Source organism: Petromyzon marinus, chromosome 7 (assembly GCF_048934315.1).
Source record: "Petromyzon marinus isolate PM22_M1 ecotype Great Lakes invasive population chromosome 7, UKy_Petmar_22M1.pri1.0, whole genome shotgun sequence".
In the NCBI taxonomy this organism is placed as follows: Eukaryota; Metazoa; Chordata; class Hyperoartia; order Petromyzontiformes; family Petromyzontidae; genus Petromyzon; species Petromyzon marinus.
This window is the reverse complement of record NC_133673.1, coordinates 12,315,953-12,339,561: the sequence shown is the minus strand read 5'-3', so window position 1 is coordinate 12,339,561 and position 23,609 is coordinate 12,315,953. Positions and strand designations below refer to the sequence as shown.

The 23,609-nt window shown below is 49.9% G+C and overlaps 1 protein-coding gene across 6 annotated transcripts in view; it reads right to left on the bottom strand.

Annotated features, from left to right (window-relative positions):
* The window catches only part of LOC116940104 (SH3 and multiple ankyrin repeat domains protein 3-like), a 176,511-nt gene that overhangs the window by 43,308 nt on the left and 109,594 nt on the right, over positions 1-23,609 (bottom strand). For 5 of the 6 annotated variants that reach the window (XM_076065400.1, XM_076065399.1, XM_032949437.2 and 2 more), the window contains 2 exons: positions 21,418-21,503; positions 17,100-17,224 (listed from right to left, as the gene is read on the bottom strand). In XM_076065400.1, coding sequence (XP_075921515.1) covers positions 17,100-17,224; positions 21,418-21,503 — 211 coding nt within the window. The remainder of the gene's footprint in view (positions 1-17,099; positions 17,225-21,417; positions 21,504-23,609) is intronic. The other variant, XM_076065401.1, reaches the window with a different exon arrangement.

Genomic DNA, 23,609 nt, shown 5'->3' with positions numbered 1-23,609 from the left:
CAAAAGAAGTTCTACATGTACGTACATACATACAAGCATCTACTTACACATATGTCTGCCTGCTCATTCTACGTGACTTTACCGAAAGAACCAAAGAAGAACTGCTGGACGACATTAGCCCAGAAGACGTATTGGGTTTATGGACTGAATACATTTATTTACTTTTATATGGAGGCAAACTGAAATAAATCAATGTAATTGCTTATTTTTATATTTACCCATAACACTCCAGAGCAGTGCATAATGAGTCTTTTTTTAAAAATATGTGTGTGTGTGTATATATAAATGAAATGTGGCGATAAAAATATGAAAGAGATATAAACTCAAAAACCTGGCAGGAATGCTGCAATTTATGAAGAATCCTTGCTCACTCCATCAATGTGCATTTGCTAATGCACATCACATGTTTGACAGCTCTCTCATTTTAAAGTGAGAACATGCGACGGGTGGGAAAAAAAAGTTGGTGTCTATAAGCGTGTCAATGTCAGCCAACATGTCTGGCTTTTCTTTTCGCGAAAAAAAATGCCGTTCCTCGGGTGAAAATTGCACAAAGCTTCAGAGCAATTGGGAGGAAATCGCGCGCAGAGGACGCAAACGAACGCTACATTCGCTCGCGCGCCTCTGTTTGGCGGGGACGGGGCCCTGCCCTCGTGGTTTTATCCGTGGCCAATCAATGGCAGACGCCCTGAGGTCAGAGCGAGGTGATGTCTTAAGAGCCCAATGGTTGCCGTTTTAAATCAACCAATTTCTCCAATTGCACTTTCGCTTAATGGTTACAATAAAATGTAACTTTTTCTTCTTCCACCCCCCCTCACCCCGCCGCCTCCCTGCCCCCACCTCTCCAATTTTGCCACCGAAAAAAAGAGGAATAAAAAATCTCGCCAAAAATAAACAGCCCGGTCCTTCGGAGATGGCCGCGTCATTCGGTGGCTGTTCAAACAGCATCGGGGGTTTGGGTAAGACAAGGGCCGCTGCTCTCAAATCAGTGGCGACACGACTTGAAAGCCAAAGCCCTCTCTTTGCTCGGCGGTGTGTTTCCTGGATTGTACCACGTGCTGCTTGGCACGAGGTGCCAGCGTTTCGCTCCACGTGGATTGGGAGCGTCTTCAGAAACCGAGCTTTTTGGTTTTTGTCAACTGAATTCAGTTCCACGTGCCGGGAGCTTCCTTCTCAGAGCTCGGTTCCTGCAGAATAAGAGGAAGCTCCGAGCACGTAGAAAATTAATTCCTCCAGGAACTGAAATCAGCTTCTGAAGAGGAAGCTCCCGGGCACGTGTAAAGACACATTGGGGACACTCTGCTGAACGACGGGTGGCACGATACGAAGAACACACCCGAGGGCTGCGGCAGCACCATCCTTTTGCACTTCTTATCTGAAAACGAGGCCATAGATGTAGGGAAGAAGAATAAATCGCTGAACAAGGCAATGCATCTCAATTACACCGTTTGCGCCAAAGAGCGTAGAATTAACAAACGATGCTGCCGTCACTGTGAATCCCAAGCACTTAAGTTTTTCATGGCCAACGCAAAAATATTCTGTACCTCGGTGCCAACTCAGCCTAGAGATTATCGAAAGACAAAAAAAGGGCTCCAGGAAACGATCCCAACGATCCCAAGCAGGTAAAGCTAAGAGCCCTCCGGCAATTGCTTACTGTTTGGCAGAAGGGCCTGCACTTGAAGGAGCTATAGAGAGGCCCTCAGGAGGTAATTTGACCCACTCTGCCATGCTGGTCAGATGTCTTGGAAGACGTGGAAGAACCCAGCCCCTTTACCCCACAACCGCGACCTGTCGATCCGATGGAGACCCCCCTCCACCCCTAGTTTTGCAAGTCCGGTACGCTCACCATTACAACCACAACGGCATCCATATCCCCAAACAGGGCCCACGGAAAAACAATCCTTTTGAAGGACTTTTGAAACCCGTTGATGCTTTCGTGGGAACAAACGCGGGAGCGTTCCGGAGATGCCACGGTGCACAGATACATGTCACCGTGCATCAGCCTTGCCCGCTGCCAAGTGGAATCAAAGGCTTTTACAAACACTGCACTTTCCACGGGCACACCACGTTCTTCACATCCGCACTTCATCCCGGGCGTGTGTCTCTGACTTATTCATAAACGTCCCAAATGAAAAGAAACATTCAGACGTCGGCTGCATCGTGATAAACACTGTAGTGGCAAAAAACGGGAATGATATAATATTGTTATGTGTTTCCCCCCTCCCTCCCCCCCCCCCCGCTTGATCTCCTGACAATTTCACGATTACGTTTGTATTATGTAGGCACGTACGATTACGTATGTATTATGCATGGGAGCACCGCTCAAGGAAATGCGGCGAAGGCTTTGAAAACGCATTTGCGCCGTTGCACGAAGTGCCCGCCGAAGAGATCGCTTGGAGGAACGCGATGTCCGTGGTGACGCACGCGCACAACTTCATAATCCCCCTCCAGCAACGGTGGGCCGCATTCACCGGCACCCAGCAGAGAACACAGTGGCAAGGCCACAGCCAGACCATTCCCATGGACTCCTGACAGCCATCTCAATTACATAATCATCATCGCCATGATTATTCAGCAGCCACGATCTATCAACTGCTAGATAAAAGCCCCCCCCCCCCAATCCGTCTCTATCTCTCACTCAGGTAAATTTTACAAGCAGGCATTTCTCCACGCTTCTTTAGCACACTTTCAACATCAATTTACACGTTGGGAATGTGATCGTACTGGCTTGGATTTGAGGTGTTGTGCACACCTGGTTGGACCGCATGAGATGGGATAGGAGAGGGGTCGGGGGGTTGGGAGAAAGGGGTCAGGGGGGTGGTGATTTTGCTATGTTTGAAGGCAGAAACACACTTCTAATTTTCAGATTTAAAAAAATGATAGACATAAATCACCTTAACTGACCCAAACTCCAATCACCGTGAGAAAAAAAAAAGCCTTGTCTTTGAAATTGTAATGGAGCTATTTAGCAGTCAACCATCATCGCAGCGTGCATTCTAATAAATGTTATCATAATAATAATAATTGGCCTGACTGGTTTTGCATCACATAATTTTTGCTTAGGTTTGTTGAATTCTCGTCTCTCATCTTCTTGTTGTATTTACCTCCGTGCAGTTTGGCGCTCTCTATGTGTTGCGTTGGTGTCGCCCTATATGCTCCCTCGCTATTTGTTTTTTTTTTACACCTGATGAAGATCGCTTGTGTTGCGGTCGAAACGTCGTGATTGATTTGTTTTAATATAATTTTATGGTATTTCTACATACGTGACTTTACCGAAAAAACCAATGAGTAATTTATGCAGTCACGAAAGCTTTAATTCGTTAATAATTGACATTCCCCCTGTTTATCCACTGCTGGATAAAGATCTCGCCCCACACCTTCTGGTCATGGACGCTGTATGATCATACTTCCCCATGCTGCTCTGGTTGAAAAGTTGGCCGTGGCCAGGAATCAAACTCATCTCACTGGGTTCACAGTGGCGTGCACTTAAACCACTGCGACATCCTGCCTGAGAAATACAGCGATGATAAATAAATAAACCGGCAAACATTATTACAGTACCCACGGGCATCTTAGGTTTGCAGGTGGGCTTGGTGAGCAAGGAAAGTGAGGAATGATGTGGAATACCCATTTCTCAAGAGACGAGCGAGGGAGTGAGTGAGTGAGTGAGCGAGGGAGCGGGGGAGCGAGTGACTGAGCAAGCGAGGGAGTGTGTGAGCGAGCGAGCGAGCAACCAGCTTGAGACATCCATACCAAAAGCAATGAGAAATAGATTATGATCATCGGAGATACATCGCCTGCACACGCTAGGCCTGTAATGTTCCACAGGGGGTTGTGTTTAAGAGGCCAATCCACACATTAATCAAGAGGTACGAGTATCTCCGAGCACTTAACATTTTAATTTTTCCACCCGGCAGTTTAGTGCACTAATTTAGCATTTCCATTTTATATTATTATTACTACCAAATGGACAACAGTGGGCAGTACTCACTTTAATAGTCTCTTCCTTTATTCTGACGTCATTAACGCAATGAGATGGTGCTCGGGAAATCCCATAAATCAGTTGCATGAAGAAAAAATATAAAGGCCCCTTGGAGTTTTGTTGGACTGCATTTTTCGTAAACAAACGTTTATATTATTATTGAACTATAAAAAAAGCAAAGGGTAGGGTGGGGGGGGGGTGAGGAAGCTGATTGAGCATCCTGCCAGCTACCACCTCTCCACCTGGCCCATGGGGCATTGCCGTAAAATGTGGCCTGGATCCTAGAGGTGGGGGGGGGGGGGGGGGGGGGGCTGGACAAAAAGACAGCAGGATCAACAAAACCCACAGTGGTTTTTGTTGACCACGTTCAGGCTCGGACCATCTCTCAAGGTCACGGTCAGGTCACAAAAGATAAAGTTACGGGCAGTATCGCAGTATGGAGAGAACGGGTCATAAAATCAAAGCAGTTTGTGCCGCGGATAGGGAAAAACGATTTACTAACTGTAAATTATTTGGTTTATTTTACCAGGTAAGGCCCAGTGAGCTATGCAGCTCTTTTTCAGAAGCGACCAGGCCACAAATGATAGCTCAACTAAGTGCCTTATCGCGTGGAAATTTATAGCAGCCAAATGCTCTAAATGCACGTTCATTCCAAATGTGGAGGGGAAAACCGGAGAAGAAAAACCGAACGCAACCACGGGGAAAGAGAATGCAAACTCCGAATGTACAGAGGGCATCAGGGTTGGGATCGTACTCACAACCTCCTGTATACCAGGTGAGGTATTTAACATCTCACCACCTTTTCACCAAAAAAGCTGAATAAAGCTGTTCCGGTTCGAGCCAGGCACCTGCGTGTACTGTGAGTGTCTGTACATCTGGAGCATGTTTAGATTTTGGGTTGCGAGAGACTCATAAAACTTCGGACAAATGTGTGGTACGTTTGAACATTCATCTCTCTTAAACGAGGCAATGCAAATGCCAATTGTGCTGATGATGGAAACCTTTAAATACACAGTAGTGCGTGCACAGCAGGCTCAGTACTGAGTCAGTATCCAGTAGCTGTGTACATTTTATGTAATTAGAGTGCAGTAGCTCAATTTAGTTCAACATATATTCAATAGAAGGTTTCCAGTCGTACATATAGCATGCAAACAGCAACTAATTATAGTATTGCAAATATTGTGTGTGTGTAACTTATAATCTAACCACTCCTATGGGTTTTTTAAAATTCTTTTTGTTGTATTTTCTGACCTGCTCCCACTGGACATCGGTGAAAAAGAGCTTCAGAGCTCATCGGAAATATTCAGAATGAATAAAGATTATGATTTTGATTCAATAACCACTGGGAACCATTCGCTATTTGGGGCAGCAAACACACCCGAGCAGTGGCCAGTTTTGCCGCCTGTTCCAGAGGTCCGCGGCCCGAACCACGAGGCCGCCCTGGTAAATGCTGTTGGTGTATTAGCCGGGAAAATACCTGCTTGCCTACTTCACAGCGGGCGTTAACGATCCCGCGATATTATGCGAAAAAAATAGTATATGCCCTTGTGTGCCGACATCGTGGTCCAAGTGTGACAAAATTAGAAAAATTACTCCAATAGAGAAAAACACAGCGTAATAACCCCCCACTGCAAAACTAAAACAAAACAACTTTTAATTTTTATTTTACCAGGTATAGCCCACTGAGCTATACAGCTCTTTTTCAGAAGTGGTCTGGCCACAAATGATAGCTCAACAAAGTGGCTTATCATCATGTGGAAATTTATAGCAGCCAAATACTCTAAACGCGTGACGAATATACAGCAGGCATCAGGATCGGCATCAAACCCACGACCCCCTGTGTACCAGGCGAGGGAGTTGACATTTCCCATCCACCGTGGGAAGGTTGACCAGGCTCCTTGGGTATACATGCATTTAAACTATTTCCTGGGGCACATTTGTCAAGAAAATATTTGTCTTGGTTACGAGAACGTACAAGTCTTCTGGATTCACAAAGACGGCTGGAATGTCCACTCCTTCCGCCAGCAGAGGTCTGACCAAGTGATTTCAGAACTGCCCTTTTGATCCTCACATCACCCCTCCCCACCACGTCACTGCTATTATTATTATTGAGCTGCGGGTAAATGCGGCAGAATCGCGCACGGACCACTCCAGCTCTGCGCTGCCGCACCTGTAGTCCACACCGTCCGCTCTCGTAGCGTCGAGTGACGAATTTTGCACGGGAGGAAAGAGGTAATCAGCCTCCTTCACCCCCCCCCCCACACAGACAACAAAACACAACCGCCTTCATCATCAGCCCAACCGGGGACACTCGAGCGGAAGTGTTAAAAAATTTAAAAGCCTTCCACAACAAACGGCAACAGCAAAACTCGCACAACAAGACAAAGATACAGATCCCCCAAGTGGCCTTAACAGGCTCTTGGGGCAAGTGCTGTTAGTGAGCACCTCTGAAGGCCGGCACTGTGGCACACGAGGGGGTGGGTGGCCAGCACCACGCCCGGCCGCCTTTGTCTCCCAAGTAGCGACGTTTACTACACACCTCACCAGGTACTCTTTAGAGGCTAAGTCGACTTAGGGGAGGCCCATGACCGGTTCGGATAATCGTCAATGATGTTGATCATGAGCGGAAATTGAACCCGGGTCGTTGGGTTATTAGCACAGCGCGCTAACCGCAGCACTACCACTCCCCGCTTACACACACACTCACACTCGTCTTGCGAACGGTAACATCTCACCGGGCGTGGGCTAACACATTAAACAAAAGGAGAATGGCGGGAGGGGGGAGGCGAGAATGGGAAAAAAATGATTTTTTTTTCACTTAAGAGGACATCATGAGGGTGATTTCACCCCTGAGGCCAAAGTGAAAATGCTCTGCGGGGATGTCGAGAGAGGCAATGCATCTTCATCGCTGGGTCTCGCGTTTCTATGGAATTCTCCGGGCGACGCTAAGCCGACTTTTCTCTCACCGCAGTGACTCACGTTAAAAATGGAGCCCACGGACGCCACTGTGAACCATCGCTCCCTCTCCCGGCCACCTCTCCCGGCCCCCTCTCCCGGCCCCATCTCCCGGCCCCATCTCCCGGCCCCCTCTCCCGGCTCCCTCTCCCGGCTCCCTCTCCCGGCTCCCTCTCCCGGCCACCTCTCCCGGCTCCCTCTCCCGGCTCCCTCTCCCAGCTCCCTCTCCCAGCTCCCTCTCCCGGCCGCCTCTCCTGGCCGTCTCTCCCAGCTCCCTCTCCCGTCTTTCTCTCCCGGCTCCCTCTCCCGGCTGTCTCTCCCGGCTGTTTCTCCCAGCTCCCTCTCCCGGCCACCTCTCCCGGCCACCTCTCCCGGCCGCCTCTCCCAGCTCCCTCTCTCGTCTTCCTCTCCCAGCTCCCTCTCCCGGCCGCCTCTCCCGGCCGCCTCTCTCGTCTTCCTCTCCCAGCTCCCTCTCTCGTCTTCCTCTCCCAGCTCCCTCTCCCGGCTCCCTCTCCCAGCTCCCTCTCTCGTCTTCCTCTCCCAGCTCCCTCTCCCGGCCGCCTCTCCCGGCCGCCTCTCTCGTCTTCCTCTCCCAGCTCCCTCTCTCGTCTTCCTCTCCCAACTCCCTCTCTCGTCTTCCTCTCCCAGCTCCCTCTCTCGTCTTCCTCTCCCAACTCCCTCTCTCGTCTTCCTCTCCCAGCTCCCTCTCTCGTCTTCCTCTCCCAGCTCCCTCTCACGGCTCCCTCTCCTGGCCGTCTCTCCCATCCCCTTGGCGGACTTTTCCCGGCAGACAGCTAAGTTAGGAGGCATCGTCTGCGGACGATGCCAATTTTTTCTCCCCGCTGCTAATTAGCTCAGCAATTAACGCTGCTCTGCGAGCCGTCGCGTAATTGATTGCACCTTAACATTTAATATTCTTACCTATGACTTAGCCCAGAGGTCTGCTTGCTTGTGGGAGAGCTCAAGCAACTACAGGCTTCAAAAGCGGAGAGAGAAAAATAAAACATCGGATCGGCAAGCTGGTCTTCCCGTAACCGACCTGGGCTTCAATAGAGCACTTTTTGAGACAGGGCTTGGAATGTCACTTGTAAGATTAAGCTTTTGTATTATTTAGGGTGAGACCTCTATAATGTCATGAAGGGAGGAGAATGTAACATTTTGATGGTAGTAATCATTAATTGGGGGTTTGGGTTCGGGAGAGTGGTGGTAAGTGCATTGCAGTATGACCCGAGTTTGATTTCTGGTCACACTGATGAGCATGCACTGACCAGCGTGGTGAAGTATGTTCCAAAGAGCCCCATGGCCGACATGGTATGGAGGAGGCCTTTATCCGGCAGGGCTGAATTTTTATTTATTTTTTGTGTAAGACTGTTTTAACCACGCATGAAGTCATCAATTAAAAGTGAGCCTTAATCTCAAGATGCACCCATCACACTGCGTGAGAATCAATTATTTACAATGTATGCAAATTATATGCAAATGCCACATTTTGGCAAATAAAGCCACCAAAAATGCACAAACGAGACCGAAATATTTTTTTAAACAATACAAATGAGATGTCATCGCTCATTTGCATATTTTGAGCTCTCAATTAAAATGCCACTAAGCGTTTGCAGACTGCGCAAAATATATCTCACACCATGCATGAGAGTAAGCACACGTGAATAGACTTTTCAAGAAAAAAAATCTGCACTACTAATCCACTACTGAATGAAGACTATCTCATGGTGGTGCCAGTTATGCGCGTTTCTTGACCATACTTGACCACAGGGTACCACGGTGGCGAGATGTTAACTACCTCGCTTGGTGTACAGGAGGTCGCGGATTCGATCCCAACCCTGACGCCTATACACAAATGGAGTTTGCATATTCTCCCCGTGGTCCGTGTGGGATTTTTCTCGAGGTCCTCCGGGTTTTTCCTCCACATTTATAAATGTGTGTTTCGAGTAAATTCCACACAATAAGACACTTCGTTGGGCTGTCATTTGTGGCCAGGTCACTTTGGAAAAAAAGAGCTATTTAGCTCAGTGGGCTTTAGCTGGTAAAATCTATTGATTTGTATTAGTTGAATACTTCACCCTGCTGGTCAGTGTGAGTTGGTGAAGGAAGAGGATGGGCCCAAGACCAGTGCAGATAAGCTGTGGCCGGGAATCATAACCGGGCTTCCCAGTTCAGAGTGCAGGGCGCTAACCACCGTACGACCACTCCACCACCATCTGCCGCAAATATTGGTGCCCTTAAATCGTAGGTGTTTGAGCAATATACCGTGACACGTTTTTTTTTATCCGAGCTAACAAAAAAATTCAACATATTCCCGCACGCGTAATCGTTCGCAACAGTTTAACGGCGACTGCTTAACCCGTTTTATCTGCAGCTCATCTAGTGATTGGTTCTCTCCCTTCACTCCCCCTCTTTGTTACCAAAACGTAGAACTTACTTTCGCATGCACCTAACCTTTTGCTGGTGCTTCTTGCTCTCGGCACCGCCGATCTCACTTGCGAAATAGCTGGGCTAAGGACGGGACCATCCGTTTGACAAATCAAATAAACTTAAAACCTATTGTGCATGCATCCTGCGAGAGCCATGTTGATCACTACAACTCTGGCTTCTTTGTTCACGACTCGTCTCAACTACCAATTTAAGCCACGTGTTACGAGTAAATGTGTTCCGTATGTAACTATTGCGTGTGAATGTTTCGTATTGAGCACGGGGAGTTTTTCTTAGGTCCCGTTTGTTCAGCAGAAGGAACAACTGGATAAGAGAATGTACGGAGCTTAGGGACGTAATGTTAATTATTAAGAAAAGTAGATGGGCCTGTGGAAGGGACATTGTGAGTAGGGATGGTGGCCAGTGGGCCAAGACTAATGATGGGAGTGGCAGCCAAGAGAAGAAAACGCACTGGGGATGGACAGGTGAAAGCAGATCGTGTACCGGTGATAGGTTGCATTTGAACAATCGCAGAACTGAGATGGTAGCGGCTTACAGGGGTGTTCATCCAGCAGTGGATTGATCATGGCTGCTGCTGCTGATGATGATGTAATTATTCACCGTCATGATCTGGTATCACGATTTGACTTAAGGATCGTAATTTTGTCAGCCCTGAAAGGAATAACTGGCGTATAAAATGCAAAAGGTTTGCACAAAAAAGGTAAGTAATTAATTCTTACATGCATGATCAGATGCATATATAAGATCATGCAGTAAGGATCTTAAGAATTGAAGTAAATAAAATAGTCGTTACGTGCCTAGAATGTGTACTGCTTATAGTACATGTGCAGTGTGGCCAACTAATCTCTGCTACCTTCACGGCACAGGGAGGCCCTCATCCAGAGGTGGATTGACAAAAGGGCCATGCATGCACATTGCACGCATGTGGTCCAGAGTTTAGCACACTGCACTACGCCCACTTCCAGAGTGGTAATACCTGGGCTTTGCACCAAGGAGGGCCTGGGCTCAATTCCAGAATCGAGCGCCTGTCTGCGTTTGGTTTATATGCTCTCCCCCTGTTCTACAATGGGTTTCCTCTGGGCTTGTGTCATAGCTAAAAGCAGCATACAATGTAACAGGTTGTGGCCAAAAATCCCAATGCTTTAAAAAATAACCTGCGAAATTACTCGATTGGGCTTACACATGGCAATAGTCGCCCCCGACTGCAACAAAGGAAAATGGCAGGAATCTCCTAAAAACAGTCAAGAGACTCAGTGAGGCTTTTCTGGGTACACAAATATAATAATAACGAATACGCCTCAGCATGCACATCACCAAGAACAATTAGTATCGAAACCTGGGCTGGCCCTCCTCAAGATTGACTCAGCCGAAAATTACTACCTAACGTGGTACACGGCCATGTACATATTACGCAGCTGATCGTGCCACCCCGTGCCTCGTTTGCGCGGACACGCAATCTTGGGAAAAAATAAAAACACGAGAACGCTAAGACAGAATAATGCACCGTCAGCCATTCTCTACCCACTGCCAGATTAAGCTTCCTTACGGTGGGTTGCCATCATCTCCAAGCAAGGGTCTAAATACAAATCGACAATAATTCCACACTAAGAGAAAATGATTAAGGAAGCCTAATTGATAACGCACGGAAGTGCTTCATCCCAGTTGCCTTTTAAGCGGCCTCCTCTTCAGAGTAGAAATGAGCCTGCTTGCAGCCAGCTGGTCACAAGTCTTGTTAGGATTATGTTCCAATACGGTTTAATTACAAACAAGGCACACGCCATGTCTGCCCCTGGATGGTAAAGTACTCCAACAGAGCATACACAGCTGCGGCGGCATCGGCATTGCCACTGCAGAGAAAGGGACATTTCGGGACGCTATCTCTAAACCCACGCTTGCAGGCCTGACATGAGAACGGGAACAAAGTCGATTGCTTTTCTTGCTTCCTCTGAAAAAAAAAAAACCCCAAAAACAAAACAGCAATGTTTCAAGTGCAAAAAACAAAAGTGTTCTCTCTTTTCCCACGCCGCAGAGTTATGTGTCTGGGAAAATAATTTGCCACTCCAAGTTGGCATCAACTTGGGTCCCCTCAATCAGCCCTGGCTTGGGGGAGACGGTGGTGGCTGTCGCAGCTGTGCCGATAAGTCAATCAATGCCAAAATTCTAAACCTGCACAAACTGCGGAGCAGAGACATCTCTCTTTAAAATTATGCCCTGACAAAAAATAGAGGGGGGGGGGGGGGACGGAGTATAATCGGCGCTCGGCAAAATGGTGAAGTGCTACTTCACTCGTGGCCAATGCGCTCGACACATCGAGTCAGGGTATTTTGGCCTCCTCTTCCACGACGCCTTGTCAGGCGTCTTGGAAGAGGTGGCAGTACCTACGCTGTTACGTCACCGCACATCACTCTTACCGATCGACCAACCGTGGCGTACCCACTTATACAGCTGGGTGAACAGAGGCGGGAGGTTTAAGAAAATGCGTCCACTGTTTGTGACGGGGTACTGCAACATCGGACCGTGGCCGTCCAGTGCTCGACGAGCTGCATTGGCTTTCGGTTGCCGAACAAATACGTTTATTGTAAGGTTGCGCTCATTACACACACGAAGTGCTTTCAACAAATGAATCACACTACATCATGGGACCTCTCTTGGCAGTTATAGAACCACAACACCTTGCTGATCTCGTTAAGGAACATGAACCATCACACACACTCCGGTCATCCTCGCAGCAGCAGCAGCAGCTTTTGTCTAGCCATCGAATAAAGACGATCACTGCATCGTGCGCTTTCAGATGTGTTCCTGTGGCCGTCTGGAACGCTCTTCCTTCTCGTTTGAAAACTAATTTATTTAGAACTGCTTTTTGTGCTTATATTCTTGGGTCTTTCTGTAAAGTCACGTAGATAGGTTCAAATAAGATAATAAAAAAAATAACAGAAAACTACGACGTTTCGATCGCAACGCAAGCAGTCGTCTTCCTGAAGACTTCCTGAAGACGGAGGTGCAGGGGAAAGTCAAGTAGATCATTTTATTTGAACATATCTCCATGACTTTACCGAAAGAGCCAAGAATATGAATTCCTGCAGTCACGAAAGCTTTAAGTCAAGATTTTTGTGTTTAGTTTATCGTTATTCCCCTGCACCTCCGATTTGCATGGTTGGCTACGTACTGTGCGAAAGAAGTTCAACATACTTACATACATACAGAAAGAACCGGCGACCTCTTGATTGCAAGTCTAGTGTTCGCTATTCTACCATGGCAACATCTTTGGCAAAAATAACTGGATATAGAATGGCACAAAAAATACCATTGCAATCATTACCTCCACAACGGTCTCACTGCATACTCCAGGAGGAACCGACTGTCCACGTCACCCATGTGTACCATGGTACGCTCCAAATTAATAATAACACCGGCAACCACAGTCACACCAGGGGGGGGGGGGTGGTAGCTGTTCAGTGTGTGTGGCACTGATCCATTTATTTGCAGGGGTGGCGGAGAAGTTACAAACATATCCGCAGCACCTCCGATTAGCACTATTGGCTACGTACGGTGCGAAAGAAGTTCAACATACACACATATCCGGCCTAGCGTGCCGAAACTGCAGGCAGTGTGGCTAAGCCATGACAAATCAGGCTCTGAGCCATCATAACTTCGTGACTCAGCTTCATCCTATAGCTAAGAGCACCGACTCTCAAGGACGTCGAAAGGGGGCAATGCACACTTGTCCCCGGCCGTGGTGGTTCGAATAATATTAGACCGTACGGGAGAAAAAGTATCGCTTGATGTGCTTTCGTTGCGATGCGTAAGTTTACTCTCCACGTGCTGGGAGCTTCTGAAGTTCTTCGGCTCCTGACGAAAGTTCCGGTATGAAACGTCGGACATCGTGCCAAAGCAACGTGCGGTACAACCGGTGAAACAATTGGGAGAACCGTACACCGCAACCGGGAAAACCTTACGCAGTCCGCGTGCATTTCTCCGGACGATGGGTTCCTGAAACAGTTTACAGAGAGTGCCTACAATGGTGATGTCTTGTGTTAGATGTTTATAATAGAATTTGCAAAGAGCGCATGTGTAAAAGTTGGGGTACTTTGGAAAAAGCTTTACTTGTAAAGGTTTCCAATAACAAACAAAACACCCTGGCAGGTTAGACTGGTGCCACCATTCCAACTTGCTGTGGATATATATTAAAAAAAAAACATTTATTGGGAGATTATGAGACGAATTAAAGCAATACTTTGTTTTCATTAATTTTTTTACACCTCAGCTAAAAAAGTTTAAAATCGTGTGTGTACTCCGTGTGTACTCCGTGTGTACTCTGTGTGTACTCCGCGTGTACTCTGTGTGTACTCCGTGTGTACCCCGTGTGTACTCTGTGTGTACTCCGTGTGTACTCTGTGTGTACTCCGTGCTTACTTCGTGTGTACGGCGTGTGTATGCTGTGTGTACGGTGTGTGTACTCTGTACTCTGTGTGTACTCCGTGTGTACTCTGTACTCTGTGTGTACTCTGTGTGTACTCCGTGTGTACTCTGTACTCCGTGTGTACTCCGTGTGTACTCTGTGTGTACGCCGTGTGTACTCTGTACTCTGTGTGTACTCCGTGTGTACTCTGTGTGTACGCCGTGTGTACGGTGTGTGTACTCCGTGTGTACTCTGTGTGTACTCCGTGTGTACTCTATGTGTACGCCGTGTGTACTCTGTGTGTACGGTGTGTGTACTCTGTGTGTACTCTATGTGTACTCTGTGTGTACGCCGTGTGTACGGTGTGTGTACTCCGTGTGTACTCTGTGTGTACTCCGTGTGTACTCTATGTGTACGCCGTGTGTACTCTGTGTGTACTCCGTGTGTACTCTATGTGTACGCCGTGTGTACTCTGTGTGTACGCCGTGTGTACTCTGTGTGTACGGTGTGTGTACTCTGTGTGTACTCTGTGTGTACTCTGTGTGTACGCCGTGTGTACTCTGTGTGTACTCTGTGTGTACTCTGTGTGTACGCCGTGCGCGCGATTTACACAACGAGAGAAAAGAATCCGACAATGGCCACTGTCGTTACTGTTGCCCGAGTCGCATTTCTTCAATGCGACAGCCCCAAAGTTTCCCACAAATGCGGCCGCTTAAACGCGCTTCCGAGCTGCCGCCAAAGATGGCCCCGTTGAAACGCCTCTGAGAAATGTTGTTGCCGCAAAAAAACAAAATACACAATTTATGAAAACAAAGTGAAAACAACATGTATAAGTGGGGGGGGGGGGGGAGCAAACTGCTCCATGCTCGGCGTAAATTACAGACGAGAAAGTTTGATTGGGATGGTGGCGGCGGTTGGCGGCGCGTTATAATCCCAGCGCTGCGGCTGCTGACGCCACGCTGGGCACGGGTCTGCGTTACCTTTTAAATGGGAAATTACATTTTCAGAGTGCAAGTCAAGGACACGTGAATAGACGGTCTGGATATTTGGGGGGGAGGGGAGGGAGGAGGCAGGTAAAGATCTGGGCTTCCAACCTTGGCACATACCCCCCACCCCCCCCATCGCTCTGGGTGTGGAATTACAGTATTTACTTTTCATCTACTGCTGAAAATGAGCCTCGGGGTAGGAAGGCTCGTGACACTGATGTTGTTAGGAGGTCAGCACGGAGGATAAAGGTGTGGTGCAAAAGCGACGGTGGTGTTGTGGTGGTGTGTGAGATATGGGGAGGGGGGTGGTGAGCGTTAGTCTCGCGGTTAGCGCTCTGAGCTGCAAGCCCAGCGACCCGGGTTCGATTCCCGGTCATTGTCGACCCCAGTGACGATTATCTGAACCGTTCCTGGACTCTCCCCTAAAATCGACTCAGCCTCAAAATGAGTGTCGAGCACGGTGTGTAAACGTCGCCACTGGGGGAGACAAAGGCGGTCGGGCGTGGTGCTGGCCACCCACCCTTTCGTGTGCCGTGCCGGCCTTCATAGGCGCTGATCGCTAACAGCACTTAGCCCCGACAGCCTGTTAAGGCTATACGGGGGATCTTTGTCTTTGGTAGGTGGGGGGGTGTCACCATTCGAGGAGGAGGGCAGTACAGCCAAGTGTGATGTGGGCTGCGAGAAGTGGGGCAGTGCTGTGGAGAGTGAGGTTCGCGAACTAAATGGCGATCTGGCTCAGTGTTTCTCAAGCACAGGGGGTTGCCACCATTCCTACTTTTCCCAGGATTGTCTTATACTTAAGGTAGCCACTGCTGTCTTGGAAAACCTGTAAGTCTTCCCAGGACATTGAAAGTCCCGGTTATTGCAAACTGCTTAAAAACCATAATAATACACCGCTCAAAACAATGCGTTCACATGTCGTGTATCCCCCAAAGCTCACGGTGATTTGCGAGAAATGATTTTTCTTCCCGTGATTCACCCCAGTTTTTGTTTCATTGCACAGCAGAGGTGGCAACCCTACCCAAACACCAGTCGTCCATCTTCAAGATCGCCAACGGTCCTTTGCGTGCGATGTGCGGCTGCCTCATTTGCATTTGAATTGGGAAAATATCTGCGATGGTGGGAAGCCGTGCCAGGAAGGCGGTGGGGGCCTGGCAGGGTGAGGCCTGGGGTTTTTTTGGGAATCACTGCTGGAGCCCATGGTGAGTGGCACACAGAGGTTAGGTGGACGAAGTGAGGGTGATGCGATAGAGGAGGACAGCCGAGTTGGCGGAGAGTATCGTTTAGAGCGACGATTTAAAATCTCGCGCTTTTGTTAATCCTCTGCTGGATGAGGGCCTCCCCACAGGATGCTGGCCACGGGTGTTGTTTGACCACACTTCACCAAGCTGGTTAATGTGGGCCGGTGAAGTTGTGGAGGCTCAAGACTGGTTAGTATTTTGCTCAACAGTCGATGAACTCCGGTCGCCAGGTTCATCGTGCAGTACCCATAACAACCGCGCCACAAACGACACCCCTTCGCCACTTTAGATCCCATTAACTCCCAAAATCACACTTGTTTACCAGTCAAAGGATGTAACACTCTTCACGTCCCCATAATCAGCCATCATCCATCCATGGCTCAATAAAAGGTATCCTGTCGACAGAGCAAAAGCCAAACCCGGTGGCACACCTCTGTTAGAAATTGTAAACAACCAATTCTTACACGGGCGATAAGCGTAACAATTGACTTTAAATCGACGATCCGATGCGTCACTTTGTCCCCATAAATTGCCGCCAGCACAACGTCAAACGAGCAGGGGTCACAGGTGTGCGTTTTCCCTGACCTCTTTTTCAGAAGCGACCTGGCTACAAATGATAGCTCAACAAAGTGGTTAGTCAAGTGGAAATGTATCGCAGCCAAATACTCGACGTGCACGTTGATTCTAAATGCGGAGGGAAAACCGGAGGACCCGGATAAAATTCCACGCGTCAGGCTCGGAATCGAACCTACAACCTCCTGTATACCAGGCGAGGTAGTTAACATCTCGCCACCATGGCCCCCCAGTGTATGGAGAGAAGATCAGCGGAGTAAAATCACCGACCGGGATTTTAACCCGCGACCTTACAAGAAGCTCGGGGGGGGTGGGGGGGGGGGCTACGGGTTTCGACCCAACTTCACGCCCAAGAAGAGACATCACCACGGGCGCAGGGCGAGACGCGGCGGCGAACCCTCCGACCTCCTGCAAACCGGGCGAGGCGGTTAACATCTCGCCACCGTGGCACTTGCCCCCCGCCCCCCCAGGCTCCTTGCGGCGAGCGAAACCGACGCGCGGCGCGCGGGGGACCTCACCTCGATGAGGAAGTCTCCGACTTTCAGCCCAGCCCTGCTGGCCACGCCGTCCTCGTCCACGGACTCGAGGTACTGCAGGGCTGGGAACGCGGCCGAAGGGGTGAACTCCTGCACGGGGACGTTCGCTGTGGAGGCGGGACGGGAGCGTCGGGCGCCGGAAATGAAGGGCCAAAACAACAACAACAACGTAAAACGTCTTCAAACAGATTCGGAATCGTTATTTACACCGGAGGAATCCGACGAGCTGTGATAAAGTTATTTTTCACAGATGTCCAGTAGGTGCGAGTCAGAAAGTTACAATAACAAACAAGACGAAAACACGATAGGCGTGCAAAGTATAGGAAAGGTAAGCAAAACCACGAATATATATCTATTTTAATTCTACCAGGTAAAGTCCACTGAGCTATCAGCTTCTTTTTCAGAAGCGACCAGGCCACAAATGATAGCTCAACGAGGTGGCTCATCACGTGGACATTTAGAGCAGCAGCCAAGTAATCTAAATAACCTAAAACGAGGCAGGGGGGAAAAAAATCAAACGACGCCACCAGCGAAGTTCCGGCGGTGGCCAAGGACACCGCGGCAATCCTGAACGTTTCCGCTGCGATGTTTTTCGACATGCCAGAGAGCATCAGCGAGCGAGCAGGAGGCTGGAGGCTCACCACAAATAAAACACACGAGGTCCCTGTCATTTTGAAGGTCATCGGCGCCGTTTATTTAGGAGCACCGTCTTAAAGTCTGAGTGCATGTTCTCTTCTCCGAATCCGCAGCACGTCGAGGAGGAGGAGGAGGAGGAGACACGATCACCACCGGTCTCGTATGTAGGTCACCGGTGAGCAGCGCCATATTATGCTCCGCAGCAGCAAGTTTCCCCCCACTTTGGGTTTTTCCATGAGCTTCACATGAAGGTAAAGGAAAAAAATAAAAGCTAAATAGAGGGCAACGCTGCGTCTACAGCTAGCTGGGGACTGAGGTATTGGCGGATAAGCGAAAAGGTCAGATATGCGAACGTCGATTATATCTAGGGAAAATGACCGCGATATGCACATGAGTGTGCACGAGGTTCAGAGCACATTACCGTACTGCACGTATGAAAGGTCGTACAGTATTTGTGAAAACGTAGAGAAAATGACAATTAAACCACGCACACACACACTGCACTGGGTGTGTGTGACAGTCGAATACGCGACGTTTGTACCACATGCCAATTTACGCAAAATTAAACTTACATCCTTGCAAGCCGCTTATTTCCCCATCACCCCCCCCCCCATCCTCGTGACGACTTCCATAAACGAACACCCTCTACACGAATTCGTTTGACGCGAGGAAATTAGCTTGCACCCATTCATGTAATAATCCTGCAGCCGCATTTAGCAACATTACCGCCAGCACCAACAGTAGCAGTAATAGAAGTCCCAGAGGTTTGTGGATGAGTCAATTGCAATGGCTGAGACAGCAGCCATAAGCCTTGCAACAAAATAATCAATTCACAAAATCCTTGCTGCAGCTGCAGCTGCTGCTGCTGCGGTGGTGGTGGCGGCAGTGGCGGCGGACGTCCAACGTTTTGTGCGTTTGTGATGTGGAGCTCAATGCTGGTCCGTGCGTGTGGATCACAAGAGGCAGCTTGCTGGCAGGGGGCAAGTGGGTTTGTGGGTGGGGGGGGGAGGGTTTCTGTGTTCTGTGCAATGAAGCTCTTGGTTTGGACACTCGCCCTCCCAGTGGTGGTGCTCGCCCCGAGCATGAATTATACAGGGGTGGCCCAAAAGTCAGGACACATTTGGGCTATTCTATTTATTTGAACAAAGCACATTGGGTTATTTCATTTGCATCAACAAATGTTCAAAACCCGATTCCCATGCACCACGGTGAATGCATGAAGCACGGTATTCCCTTCTGAAATACATTCTACGACTGTGTATTGTTTTTTTTAGTCTATGGGTGCAGTCGTTGAGCGTGCATCAATTATGTTTCATCTCAATCCGTCCAGGGCTCTTGGTCGAGTTTTGTAAACGACGGATTCGAGGTGGCCTCACAGACCCAAGAAGAATAAATATTAATCATTATAGATGCAATATAAACTTCAAGAACACGCAATTACATCCTGTAATGTTAGTGTTAAATAAATGAAAATAAATTAATGACACGTCATGGCTTTTTGGCCACACTGTATTTGGGGGCCCTCTTTTAAATGTATGACGGAAGAGATGTGGAAGAGTAAAGGTGCAGGCCTGCAATAGCCTGCTATCACCACTGCTGGTGGAGGGTCCTCCACTATATCTATGTGCACACAAACCCCTCCAGTGGGTGTTTCTGGCCTACTCTTCCACACTGGTCAGACGTCCTGTATGCGTGTACAGTATGTTGAACTTCTTTCACACCGTACGTAGCCAACCGTGCTCATCGGAGGTGCGGCGTGTAGGAGCGATAGCGACAATATAAATAAAGACGAAGGTAAGATTAGCGGAATTCAGACAACAATAGAGATGCACTGAGAGGATACAGGAGATGAGATGAATTGTATTCGTTACGTTAATTAGTGTGCTTATGTTAGTGATGATTTTAATACTTGACCCCTTGCACCACTTGGGGCATTCAACTTCTGCTGCTTAAGAGTTTGCTTGTGCCCCACACCACCATCGCCCTCCCACACCCCCCCCCCGCCACCACCATCACTTTTTTATTCAAAAAAATATGTAAAAAATACAATAAAATATAATCACGCGGATGTGCAATAATGAAGGTTGGGGGGTGGTGAAATTAACACACACCTCCGCTGTGCAGGCAATAAAGCTCACTTGTCTGCGATGTGAAGGCATGAGTAAGTGAGTGGTGAGCACACACACACCATTCCTCATCAGCTGTAATTGGCTCTTTTTAGGATGGGTGCTAAAACCCAGCCAGCAGACCTGTATCTCGGAGACTAGCGGGGTCGTAAGCCTCGAGGCTTAGCCAACATCGGGCTACGACTGAAACTTGATGATACTGATATACATAAGGATTACACGGTTGCTTAGGTGGGGGGGGGGGGGGAATGTGTATGGATGTGTATGGGCAGAGGTTATGTTGCATAACATTTGAAGCATACATGCTGTATATAGATATGTATAATATGGCAGGGAGGGGGGGGGGGGAGTGGTGGTGCAGTGGTCAGCGCACTGCGCTATGAACCCAGCAACCAAAGTTCGATTCCTGGCTGTGGCCGACGTCAGTACTGAGTGTTATCGGAACCAGTTCTGGCGATAGCCCAAATCTCACCCTCCCCACCACCACCACCACCCACCCACCCACCCACTCAATCACCCACGCACCCCCTTCTATCCAGAAGTGGAGCGACAATGGGCTAACCCGTTGTTGTACGCGAGATCGCGTTCGTCATTGCGCAACGAGCATCGTCCGTGCCTGCCGACGTCGATGCAGACGAAATAATTATAACAACAGTACAATAAGTCACTCCCCAACGTCTCGTGGTCTTACGAATTTAAATAAATCCGTCAATCGAATTATACACAAGGCACGACGTCAAATAAAAATGTCTGATTTTACATCGGCGTTGTCTGTTTCGGATTTCTCCCACCCCCCCCCCCCACCACCGCCGCCTTGTCTTTTCAACCTTCCAGGACACAAGCACGTTTAAAATATTTACGTCAAGGTTATACATTTTCATTCAAGCCACATGGCAACGTGATTTTACTCGCGCACGGCATTTGGTTTGAATAGGCATTTTGCGCACCAGGGTCACCCAGCTTCCGTTGAGTCAAAGCGCAAAATGTTGTAGGCTCGCTGCAACGATTTCCAGCCACTAAACCTCGCCATTATATTCCGAGGCAAAGCGGCAAATCATTGCCATCATGCCCCATGCAAGGGAATGGCAGACGCCGCACGGAACAAATTGCCGTCAATAAAACGGAGGGGTGATGGCTGGCTGGCTACCGGCAACGCATGCTTACGCTGAACAAGATACAAATGCAGCCGATGTACCATCGATTGAAGCGAACAATTGTTTAGGGCAAGCATTCGACGGTGAACCAACCCTGCAGCACATTGATATGCGGCGGCGAATGTTTTGCCATTGCCGTAATTTCCTGCTCCCTTGACAGAGGCTTAACTTGGGCGATAGACGGGGGTCTCACAAACAGGTTTCTCTCCCACCAACCACCCCACCCGTAGCCCCGACCCCGCACCCACTGCCCCCCGTACGACACCGCGATATCTAAGGGCACGGTGGGGGGGGGGGGGCGGGTTCATGGATCATCGCTGCTGACCGTGACCCCCCCCCCACTCCCCTCCTTCTCCAGGATTCACCAAAATCGGCGGCGGTTACCTTTCGCTCCTCGCAGGACGAAGCCGAAGCCATCGTTGTCCTTCTTGTGCAGAACGACGGTCCGCTCCGGGAAGGGGCACTGGCTGCTGCAAGAGAGAGACTGCTGATGCGAGCTGGTCATGGCACTCCAATAGGGCCCCCCCCTTTACACATCCAGCCCTCGCTCGCTCGCTCGCACGCCGGCCGGTCGGCCGGCTGTATTAGCAGCGCGCGTGCTGTGACGCGGTGGAACGACGCGTCCTGTCGCTACCGCCGCCGCCGCCGCCACCGCCGCCACTGCGCGTCGGCTCGGCGGGGGGTGGGTGGGTGGCGTGGGTGGGGTGGGGGGCGGCACCTCCAGCCCCCTTCAGCGAGACGCCGGCGTGTGACCGTCGAGCCGGTGACCGAGCCCAGCCGGGAGGCCCCCCACAAAGAGCAGCGGCCACGCTTCGACGCCGACGCGAGCCGGCTGCCCGGCCCCTTCGATGCAGCGCACGCTCAGCGAGCCTCGCACGAGCCGGCGCACCGGGCCGCTGCAGCGGTGGTGCCGCTCAAATGACATTGTGTTTGCACGCTGCCCCCCCCCTCCTCCTCTCCTCTCCAACGCCCGTCCCTGGCTCCGCCGCTCTCTCTCTCTCAGTCTCTCTCTCGCTCTCAAAGCTCTTCCTTTTTCTCCCTTCCTCGTTCCCCGCTCTCACTACGGCGACGACGACGACGCGGCAGCACCAGCGGCAGCTGCTGCTGCGGTGGCGCAAATAACAAAGCGGGAGGATGCTCGCCGCCGCTGCCCCCGCCGCCGCCACCGCCGCCCGCCAGCAGCGCTGATCGGCATCACGGTGTCGACGACGGACGCTTGGAGCGAGCGAGGGGGGGGGGGGGGGAACGAGCGAGCGAAAGGACGCGGAGCTTGGCGTTACATTGTGCAGCGTGACCAAGGAAGCTCGCCGCTACAGCTAAAGCCTGGCTCTGATGAAGGCTGCAGGCAGCGAAAAGCAGAGTGGGGTGGGGGGGAGTGGTGGGAGAGTGAGGGAGAGGGAGACAGCAAATGTGAGTGAGAAAGCAAAGACTGGGAGCAAGGAGGGAAGTGGGGGGGGGGGACAGCGAGGGGGTAAGGATGGGTTGCGGTGGGATGCTGGATGGGGGTGCGAGCATTTGAGAAGGAGCGGGGGTGGCGGGGGAGGGGCGGATGGAGGTTGCCAGGGAGAGGTTGGAAGCGAGCAAAAGATGTCACCGTGCAACTGCAGTGCTGGCACGCGGAGGTGGTACGGAGCCTGTCGTACATAGGTGGACACAGGGCACTGCAGCGAATTAACTGCTAGCGCTTACGCACCGCGCCGCTTGGCTGCGCCGCGGCTGCATGGGACAAATGTTTCAATCGCGGGATTATCTTTTTTTGTGTTAAGACGGGCAGCTGGAAAGCAATTTCAAAATTATCCGGCAACTAAACTTTTGTGGTGAACCCAACCCTCGGAGGAGAGAGGCTGCTTACTCGCGGATTCTCACTTGTCACCTGGTTAGGTCAATGGTCAATTGCGAGTTGCGTTTTTCTCCTAAATGTGTCCATGCACAACGAAGTATGAAAGCAATCCTTGCTTAAACAATTCAGCTACTCACAAATGTCTTAAAATTCTTACACTAAATATCAACGAAAATTGAGGCCTCTCATAGCACCATTGTCAGCGAGCAATATGCCGGATCATGTCCATCTGGAGGCCCGAGCCCTCTCTATGCTTATGCTTTTTTCTCCGACAAAAGATAAAATCTATGTTGATTTATTTAGTTTGTGCTCCGGTTTGCTTGATTGCTGTGCTTTATTATTTTTCGTTATTTTGCATTTTGCCATGCTTGGTGACCGAGGTCACTCTTGGAAACGAGACGTCTATCCTGGCCTCTTGAATTCTCGCCACGTTTAACAAAATAAACCCGAAATATCTGGGACTATTTCAACGGCACGAAGCCCTGCGTGTCTATTGGACATCTCCATGCATCGGACTGTCTTGCACAACATATTTTGTGGGGGCTGCATGGGGCACGAGGTAGCGGGGTGGTGGGTACAGCGAAGGGAAAGGTGAGGTAAAGGGAGGGGTCCAGGTGAAGGGAGGGGTCCAGGTGAAGGGAGGGGTCCAGGTGAAGGGAGGGGTCCAGGTGAAGGGAGGGGTCCAGGTGAGGTGAGGGGTCCAGGTGAAGGGAGGGGTCCAGGTGAAGGGAGGGGT